The 19,002-nt window shown below is 44.5% G+C and overlaps 1 protein-coding gene across 4 annotated transcripts in view; it reads right to left on the bottom strand.

Annotated features, from left to right (window-relative positions):
* Nucleotides 1-19,002, bottom strand: part of EMB3012 (embryo defective 3012) — a 184,440-nt gene that overhangs the window by 61,680 nt on the left and 103,758 nt on the right. For all 4 annotated transcript variants that reach the window (XM_087699842.1, XM_087699844.1, XM_087699845.1 and 1 more), the window contains 4 exons: nucleotides 4,876-4,938; nucleotides 4,032-4,153; nucleotides 3,190-3,445; nucleotides 2,947-3,087 (listed from right to left, as the gene is read on the bottom strand). In XM_087699842.1, coding sequence (XP_087555968.1) covers nucleotides 2,947-3,087; nucleotides 3,190-3,445; nucleotides 4,032-4,153; nucleotides 4,876-4,938 — 582 coding nt within the window. The remainder of the gene's footprint in view (nucleotides 1-2,946; nucleotides 3,088-3,189; nucleotides 3,446-4,031; nucleotides 4,154-4,875; nucleotides 4,939-19,002) is intronic.

Here is a 19,002-nt window from a genome sequence, read left to right on the forward strand (position 1 = left end):
TGGTGTGTGAGCCAACTTCATCTCTGTAGACATAAAAGCCCATCTAAGCATCAAAGAGGATAAGATGGGTCCCATGGAAGAAGTTGATATTGCATGTAAAGGCCATGCAAAGGCCGTCACACCATTCATTGGAAAGCTTCAGTTGCATATACATGCATATACCCATATCGAAGAGTTCTTCATTACTCCACTTCACGATTGTGATATGTTGCTTGGTATGTCATGGTGTCACCATATGCATGCAGTGATTGATTCCCATGCAAAAGAAATCACTATTCAACATAAGGAAAAGACACTCACACTTGATGTAAAGTTGAAAGGGGAATCTATCCTTGTTGTATCTATAGTTGTCATTTCTAAAGTAATGAAACATCATCTTTCACTGTACTTGATTTTTACTAAGAATAAGAATAATAGTGAGAATACTAAAAAAGACAATCGCACTTCATGTAAAGTTGAAAGGGGAATCTGTCCTTCTTGTATCTATAGTTGTCATTTCTAAAGTAATAAAACATCCTCTTTCACTATGCTTGGTTTTTACTAAGGATAAAAATAATAGTGAGAATGTTGAAAATGTGTCCAAGTCGGAGAGAGATGACTTGTCATTTCTGAAAATATATGCTAATTGCTTCTCTCAAATACTTCTCGAAAAAATACTGATTCAAAGGCCCGAAGATCATGACATAGATCTTATCCTTGAAAGTAGCCCACCTAATAAACCACCCTACAAAGTCAGAGCAGCCCACCAAGAGGAGATTATGAGTCACGTGAATGAACTAAAAGAAAAAGAGTTGATTCAACCCAACTCATCTCCTTCTTGTTTTTCAATGCTTTTGGTGCAAAAAAAAGATGGTTCATGGCATATGTGCATTGATTATCATGCTTTGAACAAATCATGATAAAGAGTCAGTTATCAATCCCTTGGATCAATGGTGTTATGGATAGATTGCAAGGCGTAGCCATTTTCAACCGTATAGATTTAAAGAGTGAGTATCATCAAATACATATTAGACCGAAGAATGCGCCTAAGACATTTTTCAGGAAATCTTTTGGATTGTATGAGCTTCCTGCAATGCCTTTTTGACTTACAAATGCTCCTAACACTTTTAATCGGATGACAGATCACATTTTCATGCCACATAAAGCATTTGTGGGTACTTTCTTTGATGACATGATTATCTATTAAGAGAATGAGACAAACCATAGAAGGCGTTTGGACATTTTGTTCAATGAGCTACGTCAATGTAGGTTGGTTCTCAATGACAAGAAAAGTAATTTCTTTTTGCATCAAATTCACTTGGAAGATCTGTCACACCGGAATGTGAAATTTCGAGATGTTATAATCTTTTTGATCATTTGATTAAGTTACTAATCAAATGTGGAAGGTAGTTTACCACGTATGATGCACATGGCAATTATTTTATGGTAACAAGCCAAGGACCTCGAGGATGCAATGGGTATCAAAGGCAAAAGTTGTAATAAGTTATGCCAACCCGGCTTTAGTAAACAGTTCGTGTCAATTTTGACCCTAGGATAGTTGTATGGCCAATAAGTGTCGGTGCTAACATTCGGGACTAGGATCTAGTCTAAAGGGTCAACTACCTCAGCTTCAGAGAGGATCTATTGAATAGGCTTTGTTTTGCTTTATCAACTATGTTTATCAAAGAGCACCATCATAATCACAAATACATGGAGAGAGGGAGCCCATGGAGTGTCTGAGCTGGTGCTCAACCATCCTACTCTTTGGTAAACCTGGTGGATTCGTTTGTGCATTCACTCTTTCATTTGTGCACTATCATTAATAGCTCTTCTAGAACTGATGACGCAAGAAAGGTGAGCCTTGTAGGCAGTGGCAAGAAGCACAACACTAAGACAGCAACCACTGCTCATTTATAAGTAGATTGAGTACTTAACACTAACGTAACATGCAACAACTAGTACAAGAATCAATCATTCAGGTGCAAAATTAAGATTGAATATTGAGGCTGCAGTTGAGGTTCTTTTGTTTGATTAGCAAGTGCATGTACATATCCAATTTAGTTCTCTTTTTCCTTCAAGAAACATTGTCCTTATTGCGTTAGCATAAAGGGGAAATATCCTCCAACTTGAATTCGACAGAGAAAATAAGAGGAGACAGAGGCACTGCGCATGCCTGGATCAAAGAGATACTTTTCTGTCTGCTGTCACACTGCAAATCCTGTGGAAATTCACACAATCAGCAATGAAAGTGTGCTTCCAACGCTGAGCCCTTTCATTGTTTCTGTGTGTTCTGTAAGTTAGTCAACTGTAGTCAATGGATGACAAAAGTGTGCTCGTCAAACCGAACCCTTTCATTGCGTTCTGCACATTAGTCAACTGTAATCATCACAATCTTACACAGCATGCAGGCACACCACATTTTGAAATTAGTGCTTTAAAACAATACAAAATTTTAGTCAACTGTAAAGCTTGCTATCTGTAGACACACAAAAGCTTCCGAATCAATACTTCAGAAGCTTCAAAACATTTATGATCACATTCACACGGTGTACTCATCAAACCGAGAGCTCTCTCATCATTTATGAGTGTTTATAAGGTATTCAAATGTAATTCATGGCTCCATATATACAATTACTCCAGTTACCTAGGATCTGCATTATGATCAAAATTGACACCGTTTTCATAATACCTTCACCAGACTTGTGAAAATATTCAAAAGTTTTCACTTTCCACATGTCAGTAACAGGTCTACCAGATGCTATCAAGACATCTTAGATTCTATCCTGCAGTTTGGCCGCCACACCACTGTCTCACAACCAGTTCTTTCATTTTTGATATTGAGCAGCCTTTATTGACAGCTTAAGTGCTTTCTGGACAGTTGTTAGCTTATAAGCATTAAAGCAGATAGCATTTGATAAGAAACCTCCAGATGGGTTGAACATGGAACCATGAAAACAGTACACTCACCTCTGCTACTCTGACACAGACTGCAACCTCACAACGACCAGTTCTACGATCCCTCGATTGAACACAGGCGGTATCTTTTCTTTCCGATGTCTTGATGTGAGAACCTTCCAGAACTATGCTCCCAAGATCCTTGCCAGATTCCTGCATTTTTAGTCATAAAATTTTATACTTCTTATAAAGCCCGAATAGAATATAATATGCATTATTCTCACAACATTAAGAAACAAGCCAATGTATACTGGCCTGTAATATGGAGTAGACTATATTGTGCTTCCCTTGAACTGGAGTGTCAACAGCTTGATCAGTAGCCTGAGGCAGCAAGCTTGATGTCTTATAGTGTTGAGGTAGTACCCAGGTTGCAGGAATTCCCAAAGCCAAAGGAGGATCGGGAAGGACATGGATGGATGCTGAAGCAATGTAGGAACGGGTAGAAGAAAAACCAGTTTTGGAGACAAAATGGCAAGAAAATCCCACGCTGATTTGTGTTTTTCCTGCAGACCTGGAGGGACGGCAGTTTGCCAATTTCAAATCAAACATACTAATAAAAGTCAGATTAGCTATACAACACAACCATGGTTGTCAGGTGCGAAATGTACAATATGGTTCAGTTCAATAAAATACATTGCTAAATGGTACCTTACGATTTTTTAATGTACGGTATGATAAAAAATACATTTCTCTATTCTAATTCTTTTTCACAAAATAAGGTAGAAAAATCCTTTGAACCTCACATAACCTAATCCCATGGGAGAATCATATTTGTGAAAGGAGCATTTAGCTCATCCCAAAGTGTGGTTTGGATGGGAAAAGAAGTATCCACTAAGTTGGTACCTCTGGTACTAAAACATAAGGTATGGTACATTAAGTAAGGTATAATATGAACCCTTTCGTACATGGTACTAGTACAACCATGAATATAACCCCCACATACACATGCCCATCAAATCTAGTACACTGATACAAGCAAGACCTCTCATACATTGATGCAGCAAAAACCAGGCATGCAATGTACAAATGCTTGAAAACCATTCCTATAAACAAATATATTTTAAATTATCAAATCTTGATAATAAGAATCTTATTGCCTTCCTGCCACCATTGTAGAAAATCTTGCATCCACAGATCTGCTTAGGCGTAGCTCATCATTCTCGGGGCCTTCCTTGCCCACCCATCCTGTTGTCCCATCTCCTGAATGCAATGCCAACACCTGGTATCATTATAAGCAAGGCCGTCATCATATAACATGTGAAACTCAAAACAAAGACATCAACTGTGTGAAATGGTAATTCTTTTTCAAAGACCAAAATTTTCCATTTTCACAGGCGCCGTCACATGCTAAACAAGCTGCCTAGCTTTTGCCCTGCCCTCATTAAAATTAAAATAACATTAAAGGCTAGCCAACCTTAATTTTAACTCCTAACCTCTTTGAACTTGAAAGCCTTGAAAGTTTCCATAAACCTTAGCTTAGGACATTAAATCATTGAAATCTCTAACCTCCATGACACTTAAAAGTCATTTGCAAGGGGAAATTCAATATCCCTGACCAAGATCTATCCTAGGTACCCCGTTGGCACCTATCCACAAAAACTTCTGCCAATGTCCCCTGCTGCAAAGGCTAGGATTGTCTCTCACCCGTGACACACACTTAATCTCAGAAGTGCACTTCACATATGCACAACTTAAGTGTCACACAAAGCATTAAGTTAAGAATTCAGGTCCTCCTCAGAGGCACGCACACACACAAGCACAGGCGTGCACGCACACACACACACACACACACACACACATCAAAAAATTCTTCTCTATAACTGTATGCTTCACCAATGGGAGCAATATTGACCTTATTACAAGATCTAAATCCATGCCTACTAAAGTAACACTCCTTTCAAGTTTCTAGATTTTGCAATTTTGCGCATATACAAACTGTACCTGTGGCTCTTCAACAATCCATGTGTAGTTTCTGCAAAGCTCAAAAAAGGAAAGCAAGTCCTCCTGAAAACAGCACACAAAAAATGTATTACAGCCAAAATATAAATCTTATGTACTAAAAGCTTGATACTTCAAACCTCAAAGAACACACAAGTATGCTATTGCATATGCTCTTTATACCAAACATTCTAATACATGGTTATGTAGAAATGAGTTATTCTAATACACGGTTATTTAGAAAAGAGTTTTATTGCAAAATCAAGGACTTGATCCAGTACTAGAAAAAGTAACTACCTCTAAAAGTTTACTTTTTAAAAAGCAATCTATCTCATCATTAACAAAAAATCTTCTAGCAAAAAATATTCCAATATTGACTCCCACAAGCTGCATAATCATAAAAAGTTCAACTAAGGCAAAAAAATTTAGGAGCAGATGACATCCTTCTCTCATCTTTGGGCATACAATAGGCCATGACTTCCCCCCGATCACATCAAGCTCCATGACTCAAAACACTAGCTAAAACCATGAAAGCATTTCACAACGCTTTCTTTGCAAAACTCTCTATAAACAAACAAACACAAAAAACCCAAAACATTCAATGCATCATAGCAAACTCATGGAGCTCTAACTCAAAACTAGTTTATTGACTTGGATAAAGCAAATATAACCTACTAGCTATAGGCCTTCTCCATTTTTCCAATAAAATCTTCTATCCACCGGTCATGGAAACAACATTTTATAATACCAATAGTGCACCATAAGTACCTAATCAAACCCAAGCTGGTCGCTTCATACAAAAAGGCTAGTCTAAAGAAAAGACACAAATGGAGATAGAAAAGCTGTTAGTATTTTTAGTACCAAGGTGGTGATTGGTGACAAAAGTGCAACATTGTGAACTAGTAACTAAGCATGGCAATAATAACCATATTTGCCATGAAGAATTATACAATGACCTATACAAAGGCACCTCTCAAAGAGAGAGACCATTGAATCCTTTACTCCAAGGCAAATCACAAACGAATGACTTTCACCCAATGGAATCAATGTTGTTAAGAACAGTTTCCTTGTATACTAGCACACTCATGCACATGCCTTGTGGCCTACATGAACAAACTTAAAAGTGCATTAAATAAAGGTTTATCTTAGAAACAAGGCCTCTTGAGTACATGGATGTATACAAACACCTCCAAAACTAGAGAGGACTAGGACATATTATAGAGGGGGAGGCTTGTATTTACATGAGGACCCTTACTAGTTGTAAACAACGAGCATATGAGGAGGCACAATTCAATGATCTATACCAGATATTCATGAGCACAGATGTGGCGACAACATGGCACAAATTACAATAGTCACATCGCTCCATACCCATCAGAGACCCAAAGACATCGCACTCCTATGTAGAGCAACCTTATGATGTACCGCATCAGCTACCCTCTAGAGCCTCACCCTACCACATCCACTTTCTTCATACATGATATCGTGAGCGAAGCAATATAGCACTAGCACAAACAATCGATGGATCATAGAGGATACAAGGTGAACACTTCATTTATGAAAGAGACATTTCTCCCCCTCTCCTTGCATTCATGTTTAGTAGGACACTAGTAGAAGGCTTTCCAAACAAGTGGACCATGCATACCAATGTGCCTATCCACAAGTCTACAGACCCCCTTGATCCCAATAACTATAGGACCATCATGGTGGGCCATACCTTGTTTTTTTTTTGCAGGTAAAATGTGGCTGATTATATTACTCAAAAAATCTGATTACAACTAGGGCTGCCTGCCTGCATCACGAAAAACAGACCCTGGCCACCCCAGGTGCACATGAAGTGACCACGGACCTCTTCACAATCCCTGGACTCGCCCTACACCTGATCCCATCGGCCGTGGAGGGAGTGGATGATGGAGGTCCAAAACTCTGCTAAGGTCGCATGTGCTGAAAGTCTTGCTCCACCAAAAGTCTCCTAACACCGCGCCATCCAGATATGCCATCCACTAAGACCCCCTATGATCTCCCATACCTCCGAGCGGGTTGTGGTGGGCTATAGTACCTCGCGGATGGGTAGAGCCTTCAAACCGACCACTATGCATGACCCTACCTCGACCTACCACCTACCACCTAAAGCGGGATGCCTGCCACCTAAACCTACCACCTAAAGCGGGACGCCTGCTGATGAAAACCAAGCTGCCCATACCTCCTCAGGCTCTATCGGCTCTGGTATCGGGGGAGCAAGTCACTTCAAAGGTTTTCCTACGTCTATCTCCCTTCTCCTCAACTCCACTTCTCTCTGGCAACCTGATACTCACAGCAACACCTCGCCTGCGATACTATACACCTCCCGCCATGTCCTGACGATACGAGTCGGCTCGTCCTCCCACCCAACCCACTGGATTTGGAAACGCTCACCTTTCTGTGCCCCTTATAAATCTTTGACCTGGGGGTTCCAGATCACCGACTAACGGTCTATCTCCTCCTAGTAGCCTGAGGGGGCTCTGGATTACGGCCTTGCAGAGACCCTACCACACGCAGAGTAAGCTACGAAGGAAAGGAAATCTAGGAATGGTGATCTAGGCTGACGTAAAGATCCATCTCAGGGATGGCCTCCACTCGCCACCAAGCCTCGATCTATAGTCTTGAATGCCCTCCTGCAATAAGACCATCTAGGTCTGCCCTCTTGGTGTGAGACCGCGGACAACTAGCTTGCCCAAGAGGGCCATACTCTGATACTCTAGCTCTATGATCCCAAGCCCTCCCTCTGACCTATGTCGTATGATGGTCGCCCACGCCACCTTGGCCTTGGAATCCCTAGAACCGTCAGACCTTGACTGAACGAAATTCCGCACTAGGCGGCGAAGCTGCACTACGCACGATGAGGAGAAGCATCAACACAAGGCAATGCACCAGGCCATCGAAGGAGGACCTGGTTGACCACGAAGGCTCGTCCGGCTAGTGAGAGGCGAGCCGTGCTTCAGTAGGTTAGCTTCCTCCGAATAGAATCAAGGACAGGAAGAAACTGGGGCAGGAGTGATGTCGAGTCCCACCTAGAACCCTAGGCACCGGACGGTTTGCCCTCTGCTCGCCCATCTAAATCCCAGGTGGACACCCCACTCTGTGCTAGAGTCCGGCTGAGTGAGGAAACCAACTTTCGCCAATTGATTTTCAATCCCGCTGCAAAACAGAACACGTCGAGAGCCAACCTCACTCTCTCCAGCATCAACTCATCGTCCTCTATGTAGAGGGCTGAATCATATGCGTACTCTGAGTCTAACAACTCAATCTCCTCCATAGTTGTCAAGTACGAAAGGAAGGATACGGTATGGTACGATAAAATACGGTACTAATTGGTACCTTATGATTTTATAAGGTACGGTACCATATTAGTACGAAAAACAATTAAGATGATTTTTTCAATAACAAAAACCATAAATCATTAAATCATAAAATACATCAAATGATGGCTCCCTAGGTGGTGGCTGTGTAGGCAAGGGGGGAATGTCATCATGACGCACAGGATGTGAGCTCCTAGAACCCTGCCTCACATATGTCTACAAGGCACTCGAACCACCCTCCTTGATAATAGAGGGCGTCGAATGACCATGCCCCTGCTACCACCTACTTAAACTCCTTGCCCACGAGCACGCTAACTACGACTGTCACGAGTATCTGCTGCTATAAGCTCTCTATAGAGCTCTCCAAAAATCATTTCCTCCTCCTCATCCACCTCCTTATGTACACTCGGAAGAGTATCGCCCGTCAACTTGACTGTATCAACATTCACCTATACAATGCAATGATGCACCTAAAATTGATCATTATAAATGCTAAAGTTCAAAGTTTAAAAGTTAAAACAACAAATTTTAAATGTTATGGTTAAGTGTTTAAACTTTACCTGCTTTGGACTACCCATGCTTATCATAGTCCTCATCATGCGTAAGTTAGTGCGGCGATAGACTAGCCGTTGTAACTGTCGTGTGCTAAGCCGATTGTGAATCTTTATGTGAAAGAGAGAATAGGCACTCCAGTTTCTCTCACATGCACCTGGGGACCAATCCTGGGCAAGGACCCTCATGGCTAAGGGCTGAAGGGTCTCCAGTGCGTATCCAAAGTTTTACCACCAAAATAAAAACTTCACAAGTGACTCTCTTCTCCAACAAGTGAGAGAAGCAAAAGCCACATTTCCTCTCTGATCTGCATAGCATCCTAGCTCCTCTAGCACTGCATTGTGATCATCAACAAGGACCACACGAGTATAATAAGCTAGTCTGAACGCTATGTCTCTGTGATCACTATACAAGCACTTGCCTCCGCCAATGCCTCTCTAAAGAACTGCACGAGAAGGCCCATGGTGGACCCCTCGCAATCACTCATACGTAACACCCTATAAGAGGGAGTCACAACAATGACAACAGCACGGACTTTTTACCAAAATTGATCATTAAGACAAGCGCTACATCGCTTTGAGCTCCCCGATCTCATGCTCATTCCACTCATTCCATAGAGTCGACACTACTGTCTGGCGCAAGGTGGACCGCACCTCATAAAGGCGCTCCAATGTGCTACACTCACGATACATCGCAAGCACTTTACCTTTACCGTGAAGAATATCACAATTGATGTAGCTTTGCAGACCACCCTCTTCACCCACTTGAGCTTCCCAATGTCCTCAATGAGCAAGTCCAAACAATGACTTGCACATGGAGTCCACAATATCGTAGGGAACTCGACCTCAAGCAAACAGCCCATAAGCCGACAATTCGATGCCATGTCGATAACAACTTGCACCACATTTGAGGGGCCCACCTACAACCACAATTTACAAGTTACAAGTTATGTATAAATCAAATTTCAATTATGAATCATGATATTATCATAATGACAAAAAGTGAAACAAATTTAAAACGTGAATTGCAATGTATACCTCAATGATAGCTTGTCGAATGTGGTGGTAGATGAATGCGCACGTCGTCTTTCTCCCCCTCTTCTCGGTATCTACAGCCCACAAAAAGTAAGTGCTAAGTGGACATGAGATGAATATGTTGATGATGCCCTGTTTCTTAGGATCACTCCATCCGTCAGTGAGAGTGGAGCAACCATATTTTATCCATGCAGCTCGAATAGAATCAAGGGCTCTATCAATCCTCTCCTTCTATTCATCAATCTTTCTCGTCCTCATGTCATTGTATGTGACACTGGTCCATCCTTCACATGGATCCACATTGGCAATGGCTTTTACCATCTTCTTCCATTGCTCTTGCTTTAGGACATTGAATGCAAGATTGCACTCAATCACCGTGCATGCATTTCAATGTCCACAAGTCGTTGCCTTTCTCTAAGAAAGGCAACTGATCCACGCACATGACCGGGAGCTTGAGAGAGAGAGAATTGTCTCTCCAGCACCGCATGAGCCTCCACTCTTTGTCTTTTACTGAAGCCAGATGCGGATGTGGAGCCCCCACCACCAATGGTAAAGGCCTCTCCCACATCGGTTGAAGATACGCCCACATTGGATGCTTCCTCATTGGTAGGCATAGGAGTTGGTGCCGATAAGCCACTTCCACCTCCTCTTGTGGATCCCCCTCTCATCTCTTGGCAAGAATCTCTGCAATATTTTGAGGGAGCAACTTGCCCCTCCGTCTTCGAAAGATGTTGGAGAAGCTGAGTTGTACCACTTGTATAGCGCTTTCCGCAATACTTGCATGTCCAATGATGGGAGTTGGACTTCCTTGTGTCCGTCTCCACATGGATCGAATGCAAATTGAAGGCCTCGTGCTTCTCACGAGTCATGGTGCCAATGACGAATAAGAAGGCCCGAGAGAGAGAGAGAGAGAGAGAGAGAGAGATAGATGCTTGAGTCTCGACTCTTGAAACTTAAGTCTTGAAAGTTGAAAGGGAGGGAGACTCGAGAGGCCGGAGGGTTGGGGTAAAGTTGAAATAGCAAGAGTGAGAGAGAGGGAATGGGAGATGAGAATGGCAAATGCTTTGATAGGGTGCAAGATAGAGGGGATGGGAGATGAGATTTGAGAATGGCAAATGCTTCGATAGGGTGTGTCAAAAGAGGAATATCAAAATGGTAACTTGTAAGTGCTTGCTGAATTGGTGTGGAAGCATGGAGGAGAGGACCACCTTTTGTAGATGAGAAGGGTCAAAGTTCAAATTTCGAACAGTCAAAGAGAGAAGGAATCCAAAGAGAGGACTACAAGCTGGAAGGCATCCAAAGAGGAGCACCTTTTACATGGCTGCAATTTGGAAAAGGGCATGGGGTGAGGTATCCAAGGCTTCCCACCCCCCCCCCCAAAAAAAGCACAACATCAAGAAACGCGGGACGCAAGGACGCAAGAAACGCGGAATGAGGACGCACAGGCCAGCTGGCCGAAACAGGCATGTTTTAATATACAAAATCATACCAATTCATACCGTACGGATCGTACTGTACGGACTGTTTCGTACTACGAACGGAGGCAAGTATCGTCTCCTCTCTCATTAGAAGTCCGAGGTCGCGTAATCCGCTCACACGTGACCTGAGAAAGTGAGACATCACCCCTACAACGAGGAGAAATAGGTAAGGGGCCAGAGGGCAGCCCTGTCGAACCGATCTCTCTGCTTCGGCCTATGAGAACCCGGCTGGTGGTTGATCTATAAAGGGCAGAGACCCCACGAATACAAACCTGGGGGAACACCAGCCTCACCATGGTGCCCTCTATGAGATCCGAGTCCACCCTGTCATAGGCTTTCTCAAAATCCAAGAATAGTACGGCCAGTCTTTGCCCACTGTGCTGAGCCCACTCTGTCACCTCAAATAAGTTAAATACATTGTCTAGGATGCTCCTATCCTCGGCAGAGCCTGTTTGTGTGTCATGTATAATATCTGGAAGCACGGGGCATAGTCGCCTACCAATCATCTTTGCTAGTGCCTTATAGGCCACTGACAATAAGGTGATCGGTCTCCACTGGGAAAGCTCCAACCGGCCTCCCCCTTTGGAGAGAAGACTAATAAGGCATGCCAAGAGACTCCCTCGCATCTGTCCTGAAGTGAAAATCTCCTAGAAGGCCATCAATAAGGGGTCCTTCACCACTTCCCAGTAGGTAGTGAAGAAGGCCCTAGAGAGGGCATCCTTCCCCGGGCATTTCTGCCCATCCTGTGTATAGAAAGCCTCCTCTAGTTCCTTCTCTGTGAAGAGGGCTAGGAGGGAGCGTCCCATCTTCTCTATGACGAGGGACAGGATGGGATCCCATACCTGCCCTCTACATCTATGTCCTCTAGCTAAAACTGTCTCCTGCTGGAGGAGGCGTATGTAATAGTCGGTGACAATCTCCATCACCTCGTCTAGGCTAGAACGAGTCCTTCCATACTGATCCCGAGGGTTGCGTATCTGCTCTCCTGCAGAGCGAGGCTGGTGTACTTGGAAGAACTCCTTGCACATCGTATCCCCCTTCCATGCCCATAAGGCTACTGAGGTTCGAAAAGAAAACTCCGAGCACGTGTCCTCTAGGCCAACAATGGCTGCACGCACACGCACCTCATGCTTGGAGGGTGGAGTCCCTTGGTGCCTCCTGTAATAATCTCTGTGGCTGCAAGGATCCGCCGGATTGCTCTCTCCTCGTCCCAGCTCTGCTACCTGGCCTGTATCGCTGCCTCTTGGCAGATTTTGCTCGACTCTGCTAGGACCTCTACAACCTCCACTGTAATCCAATCCCTTTAGCCCCACTCTCTAGTCCAAATCTGCTCAATCTCTCTCATCACCTCCTCCCTCCTATAGATCAAGTCCCTCTACTAGTAGTTTGGTCCATCCAATGGTGCTAGTAGATGGGCTTTGCCCCTCCTTGGCTTACGAACCACGAAGATCCCAACCTCTAGAGTTAGTGAAAACTCTCCGCGCTCCGCAACTCTCAGGTAGGACCATGGGCCACTGCAAAAGAATTCCTCCGGCAACAACTGTACCTGTCTCGGGAAGGTGTGACAGGCGGTAGGGACTGATGAGATGGTGGTTGTATGAAAGGGAAAGGACTGCTGGTGCGAGGAAGAAGTAGGTGTGGGGTTCATTGGCTCCTGTGGGAGGATGGGGGTGAGGCTAGGAGAGACCACCTGAACCGGGTGCAAATCCGGGGTTTCCTCGATAGGGGAGGTGCCTCCTGCGGGAGGATGGGGGGTGAGGCTGGGGGGGACCACCTCAACCGAGTGCAAATCGGGGGGGACGGTCCTCGGTAGGGGAGGTGCCTCTTGTGGGAGGATGGGGGGTGAGGCTGGGAGGGACCACCTGAACCGGGTGCAAATCGGGGATAGTCTGTGGCGCGGGTGGTAGATGTGGGGGGTTGTGGTCGTGCCGGGTGCGACGAGCCCCCCCATGCTCTGTGCTAACGAGGCTGGGTCGGAGCAGCTTGCTACGCCCCACCTCCCGTCGCCCTCTCTGTCGTCTCTAGACCCGTGTGAAGCCGTTAGCGTCCACCTGCGGACCCAACGACAGAGCTGCCTTGGCATCAAAAAGCATACAAACTGCTGCCTGATGCCCAAACTCGTGGCAGCGCAAGCACTGCCCTGGTTGCCCAGTCACAATGACCTGCTACCTAAAGGAGTGCCATCCTGCCTCAATCTCTAGGAACTGTGGGATATTCTTGACCTCTTTTATAGCCACCTGTACCTTGGGGACTCCTGCCGCTGTCACTGCATCTGCGAAAGATGCGGGAAGGACAGTGCCTAAGAGCCGACCAAAGTCTTCCACCAACTCACGATAATCTATCGCCAGGCCGGGGAAAAGAAGAGTGACCAAGTGAAGGAGAAACCTATTGTGGAGTGCAAACGCCTCCACAATAAAGCCATTGTACCAGGGACCGTGTATACGACCCTCTTCGTGGACACATATGGTGAATTGGCGAGTAACTCCTGAGCTGCGTCTACTGAACTGAGCCAAACCATGAAGATCCCTTGGCCCATTAGGACCGCCTCCACGATCTGCACTGTGCCGATCGTTGTTTCCTTTAGCTCCAGCTGCTTAGCTCGGACGGCTAAGAGCTGCTTATTCTCAAAGAGGACGACGGCCACGGTGTTTGACAGGGAAGTACTTGCTCAGTACGCCGGTGTCCGACCACAGGTTTCCATTGCGCATCCCTTTTGCGAGGACTACCAATCACGTCGCGATGCTACCTGAGGGGGGAAAGTTGCTACAGATCAAGGAAGCAACTTGAAGAGTAAGGGATCGATGGCCGGGGCGGTTGGGGGGGGGGGGGGGGGGGGGGGGGGGGGGGGTGGGGGCCGCTATTGTTTTGGCACACCGCGGATGGCTTCGAGGTTGCCAACGGAGGCAACGTGCAGGGGAGGGCCGAAACGCCGGGGCGAGAGGACTGTCTTGCCTGGGCAAACAAGCGAGGGGGAGGGGCCAGGCGGGGCGGGGCATTCAGGACTGGGCGGGTAAGCGAGGAAGAAAATGGTCAAGCAGGGGAGAGAGCGGTCAGGCGGGGCGGACAGATGAGGGAAACGACCAGTGAAACTGAAGTGTGCGATCAGACGAAGCGAAGGGCCGCGAACGATCTGGGGGGCGGGCACGATCCAACAAAGCGGGGGGAGCACACGACGTGATGGGTGCCGAGTGTCCCCCTATCTAGCTACATATCTATGGACACAAATTGAGAGACCACATATAATCAAGCTCTCACTGATGATCTGCAGCGATACGAAATGAGATCATTAGAGCCTAGTTTGTTGCACCCCTCATGATGTTGGAGACCCTCTTTCAGACTATCAACTTCATACATCATGGCATACACCCGAACAAACTGCCAAGGACAACTTTGGAGGCTCGCATGTCAGAGTGCACAATGGAAGAGAAACATGAAATGGAGAGAAGAGAGAGACAGCAAGAGAAAAAAGAATGAAGTGATAATCTGCACCAAAGCATAATGGAAGGCTGAATACAATGACGAACTAATCAGCCCTCCATGCAGCCCAAGGTGTAAGGCAAACAGATCATGCTAATGAGGATGGCTCCTCTAGAAGTGCAAGAATGCTAGGGACGGAGTGTGCTAAACCTATATACAAAGGTAGCAGCACCAGTCCAAAAAACTCGCCAACCTAATCAGATTGGACCATACCTGCAATTGTCAACCCAAAACCTAGGAAGTTGTTGGCGGCATTAAATGCTATCTGACCAAGCTGCACGAATCCCAAGGAAAGCAAGGCCCTCTGGCAATGAACAAATGCTGCCCAACCATTGGAAAAGAAATGCATGTGGGTGATGCCAGTGTGAAAACGCCCCATACTCCCTGAAAAAAAAATGCATACACACAAAATGGGTAAAAACAGTCAAAGCTCCTCTATCTCCACCAAACTCTGAAGCTCATAACAAGGAGATAATAGACTACCAAATGAAGGCTAACACTCCACACACCTTGCCCAAGAACAATAGGAGAACTCGTAGTATGCACAACTGCAAAAGTGGCTCACAAGATATGGAATGGACATGGATCACATCCCTAACTTTTAGTGTCAAGACAATTAACACTCAAGCTTCCAATATGGAAAGGCCACAAACAAAGAAGAGAAGTGTCAAGACACTTAACACTCAAGCTTCCAAGTGTCCCACCGCTTGTCTCATATCATGATATGTGGTTGGAGTCAGATGGACACTTGTCTTATTCTACTCTACTTTACATCTTTCTACCAAGTCCATGGCTAGCAAATTCTTACGGGTTATTTCCTACAGCGTTTTGGGCTCACTAGGATGCCGTTTCTTATGATCCTTTACCCCCACAGCATCTAAAGATTGGGCAATACACCAGCCCCTCCACTGCTCATCAATAAAATGATTTCCCAAACTTCAGAATTCCAAACAATTCGATTAGGGGACACTACACGAAATTCATTCCCATACTTTTATTAACTCTCCACCTCTAAAGTTGTGGCTTTCCTAGTAGCTTCGTCAAAGTTACTAAAGCTCATTTCCTTTTATTCTACATCAGATTTCCTTGTGAAAATGTGCATCAGCTCAAGATAGCCCCAAAGTTAGTAACAACCATCCACACCACAATCCTCCACTCTATGTTAAGAACGGCTGATAGAGAAGAAAGCCATGTCAGCGTGATATTGATCAACCATGAAGAACGGGTGATTTTCTTTCTATTCCTACTCTCGCTTAGTAAAGAAATCAGTTGTTTTATTGCATAGTAAGTATATGCTTGTAATACATGTGTGCATGTCTAAATCCTTTGCCTGATCTTGTGATGGAGAGAAATACTTATCCTCACTCTCTAATTGATTGTATCTGAGCTCATCCCTAAGCAGCTTGGATTGAGCAAAAAAAATTCCTTAGAGACGATTTCCAATCTTCAACATTCAACTTATCCCCATTTCTTCCATGCGTCCATGGCTGTATCTTCTAACTAATTGTCAAATCTAACTCTCAAGCATTCGTTCTTCACGTTTTCTTGAAATGTCAAAGTCTTGAAAATAGAGCTTACTACATTTAAAGTGTGTTCAAACTCTTAGCATCAAGCACCCTTATCTTGCTATAATGCAATCCTATGTACAAGTGCATGTTCTACCACACTTCCCCAAAAAGAAAAGCTAGTTGTGATCATGCAAGTAGAGTGGATCCTTGATATCTTCCATTTATGGGACTTAATTAGCCTTCCCATGTTGTTCTCATACATGTCAAAAGGGTTCACTTCACAATAAATGTTTGTACCTGGCTAGCCTGCCTCCACCAAGTTCAAACCTTTGCATGTTGATTCTTGAAGAACCCTGACATGCAACTTCTACAGCTTTCAATGACCAAATTCACCCACGATGAAGGACCACATCAACAAGATGGAGGATTTATGGGATGAGCTTCCATCCCTTAACAAGAAGCTCCAATCAGAGAACATGAATGAGAACTTCCTATAACATCATCCATCCCCTAGATACAACAAATTCTTCACTAGTCATCTCACCTCCAAGGTTCACAATACCATCAGATAGAAAGAGCATGTGCCAATAATATTGGAGGAAGATTCCATACACAAGGAGTTACGTTTAGGCAGTGCAAGGACAGCCAATCCTACCTTTGCAGCAAGCACATCTTAGGGGAAAAGTCAAAAGCGAAAACAAGGGTAGGAAACCAAAGAAGAAAACAGGTCATCCCAAGTGTCATCATTGTGGTAAGACAACCCATCTAGAGGAAAATTGCAGGAAGAAATACCTCCACCGTCGTTTTTGAGCAAAGAACCAAGCAAAGAAGTCTAAGACTACTTCATCCATGACACCAGTGAAGGATAACATTGCCTTTGCTTCTTCACTAGAGAAGCCTTGGCTACTAGCCAACAAAGCATTGAGTTACGATACCTATCAACACGATTGGATATAGTATCTCCATAACAAAGCAAGCTCGATCGCCATCAGGCTAACAATTCATCTATGCATGTTAAAGGTGTGGGTACTATTCCATTACTTCCTAATTAGAAAGATTTGACCACCAAAGTCATATGTGTCAAAGATGGGCTTCAATCTTCCATCCATTCATGGCCTTACTTGGATGGTTTGGTCTCCACATAGAAGGCGAAGATAGAGAAGGATAATTCCATATGTGTGTTCTACAGTTGATTTCTCAAGATGTTCACCTATACAGGCTCACAACCCTTGCTGTCCATTCTTCTTTGGAGAGCTTGGGCTTCTATGACATGCTTGTTATGAACACTTGAACTTTCAATTCTATTTGACAAGCTACTTAAACGGGCATCATACACGGATTGCCAAAATTCCCTTCCCAAATTCCATTTTAATGTCATGGTCATTTGAGGGGCAAACAGCATCAAGCACCTATGACCAAGGTGTCCACTTGTGGAGCATCTATAAATTTGGAGCTTGTCCATACTAACTCAAGCATCCCAATGTGCAAGGCATCATTGGGCAAGGCCAAAACCCTTATACCCCTAGGTAATGATTTCTCAATGAATATTTGGGCCTATCTCTTGGAGCTCGAATCACAAGCTTGGAGGAGAGTTGGCTTCTCATGAGTTTCAAAGCTTTGTTAGGTCACATGGCATTTATATGGAGTTTGCCAACACTAACACCATCTGAAAATCATGCATTGGAGCATCCCAACCAAAAAAAAAACAAAAAACAAAACAAAAACACAATACACGATGCAAATGACCATGTCTATGCTTGAGCACCAATATCCTTTGGGCTGAGGCAATTTCAAAGGTGGTACACATTTGAAACAGCCCCCAAATATTGCATTACAAGGTATGACTCCATATGAGGCCCTCTTCTTATGCAAGCCCTCTTTTGCCCCTTTTTTCATCATTCGGTCACATGCCTACATTCATATTAGATTCCAAATCCAATCAACATGGCTTTGTTGGATAACGTCACATCAACACATCCTTTAAGGACTATGACCCCGAACTCTATAACCGCAATTCCAATAAAGTGATGGTGAGAGGAGATGTGTTCGGCGAGGCCATTCTTCTTCTTCACAACCCCCAACCGATGGTGTATCTACCAATGGATCTACTTCAAATACCCCATACCACCGCCACACTCCAGACCACCCCTTTCTTCCAGATTACTTCTTCATCCCCCTACTCTCTTGGAACCATCACCTGCCCCCCCCCCCCCCCCCCCCCCCCCCAATCCCTAACCTCCTCCTTCCTCCTCAACTTCTACCATCCCTCAATTTTCTTCAAAGGTTACTCAACCTTGCAAGAGGGATCTTTCTTCCATTGTTGAGGAGGTGCCAACATCAAATGTAAGTGCTCCAAACATATTGGAGACCTCACAGCCTCCCTCTCAAGATCAACGCCTTTTGTTATCCCTCAATGATTACAACATTTATTGCAAGACTCTAGAGTCACTTCCTTTGTAGAGACATCAAAAGGCCCTCAAAGATCAGCGAAGCTACAACAATAGATTGGGCGTACACTTTGCATGAACCATGCCATAATGACCCTTGTGTATGAGTTTATACATCGAATGGTGGAGAGGATGAGAAATATAGAGGGGATTGACCTCCCAAAGTTAGCAAATATAAAATATGTATGTGTTCACAAGTGGGATACGATGCACTCTCCCTAACATACACTGGGTTTTGTCTGCATCCTATCCAAAGTCATTTGATCTTTTCTTGGGAGTGTGGCATGACTTACTTC

The sequence above is a fragment of the Lygodium microphyllum genome, chromosome 19 (genome assembly GCF_053477565.2).
Source record: "Lygodium microphyllum isolate KBCC chromosome 19, Lygodium_microphyllum_v1.1.10, whole genome shotgun sequence".
NCBI classification, from domain to species: domain Eukaryota; kingdom Viridiplantae; phylum Streptophyta; class Polypodiopsida; order Schizaeales; family Lygodiaceae; genus Lygodium; species Lygodium microphyllum.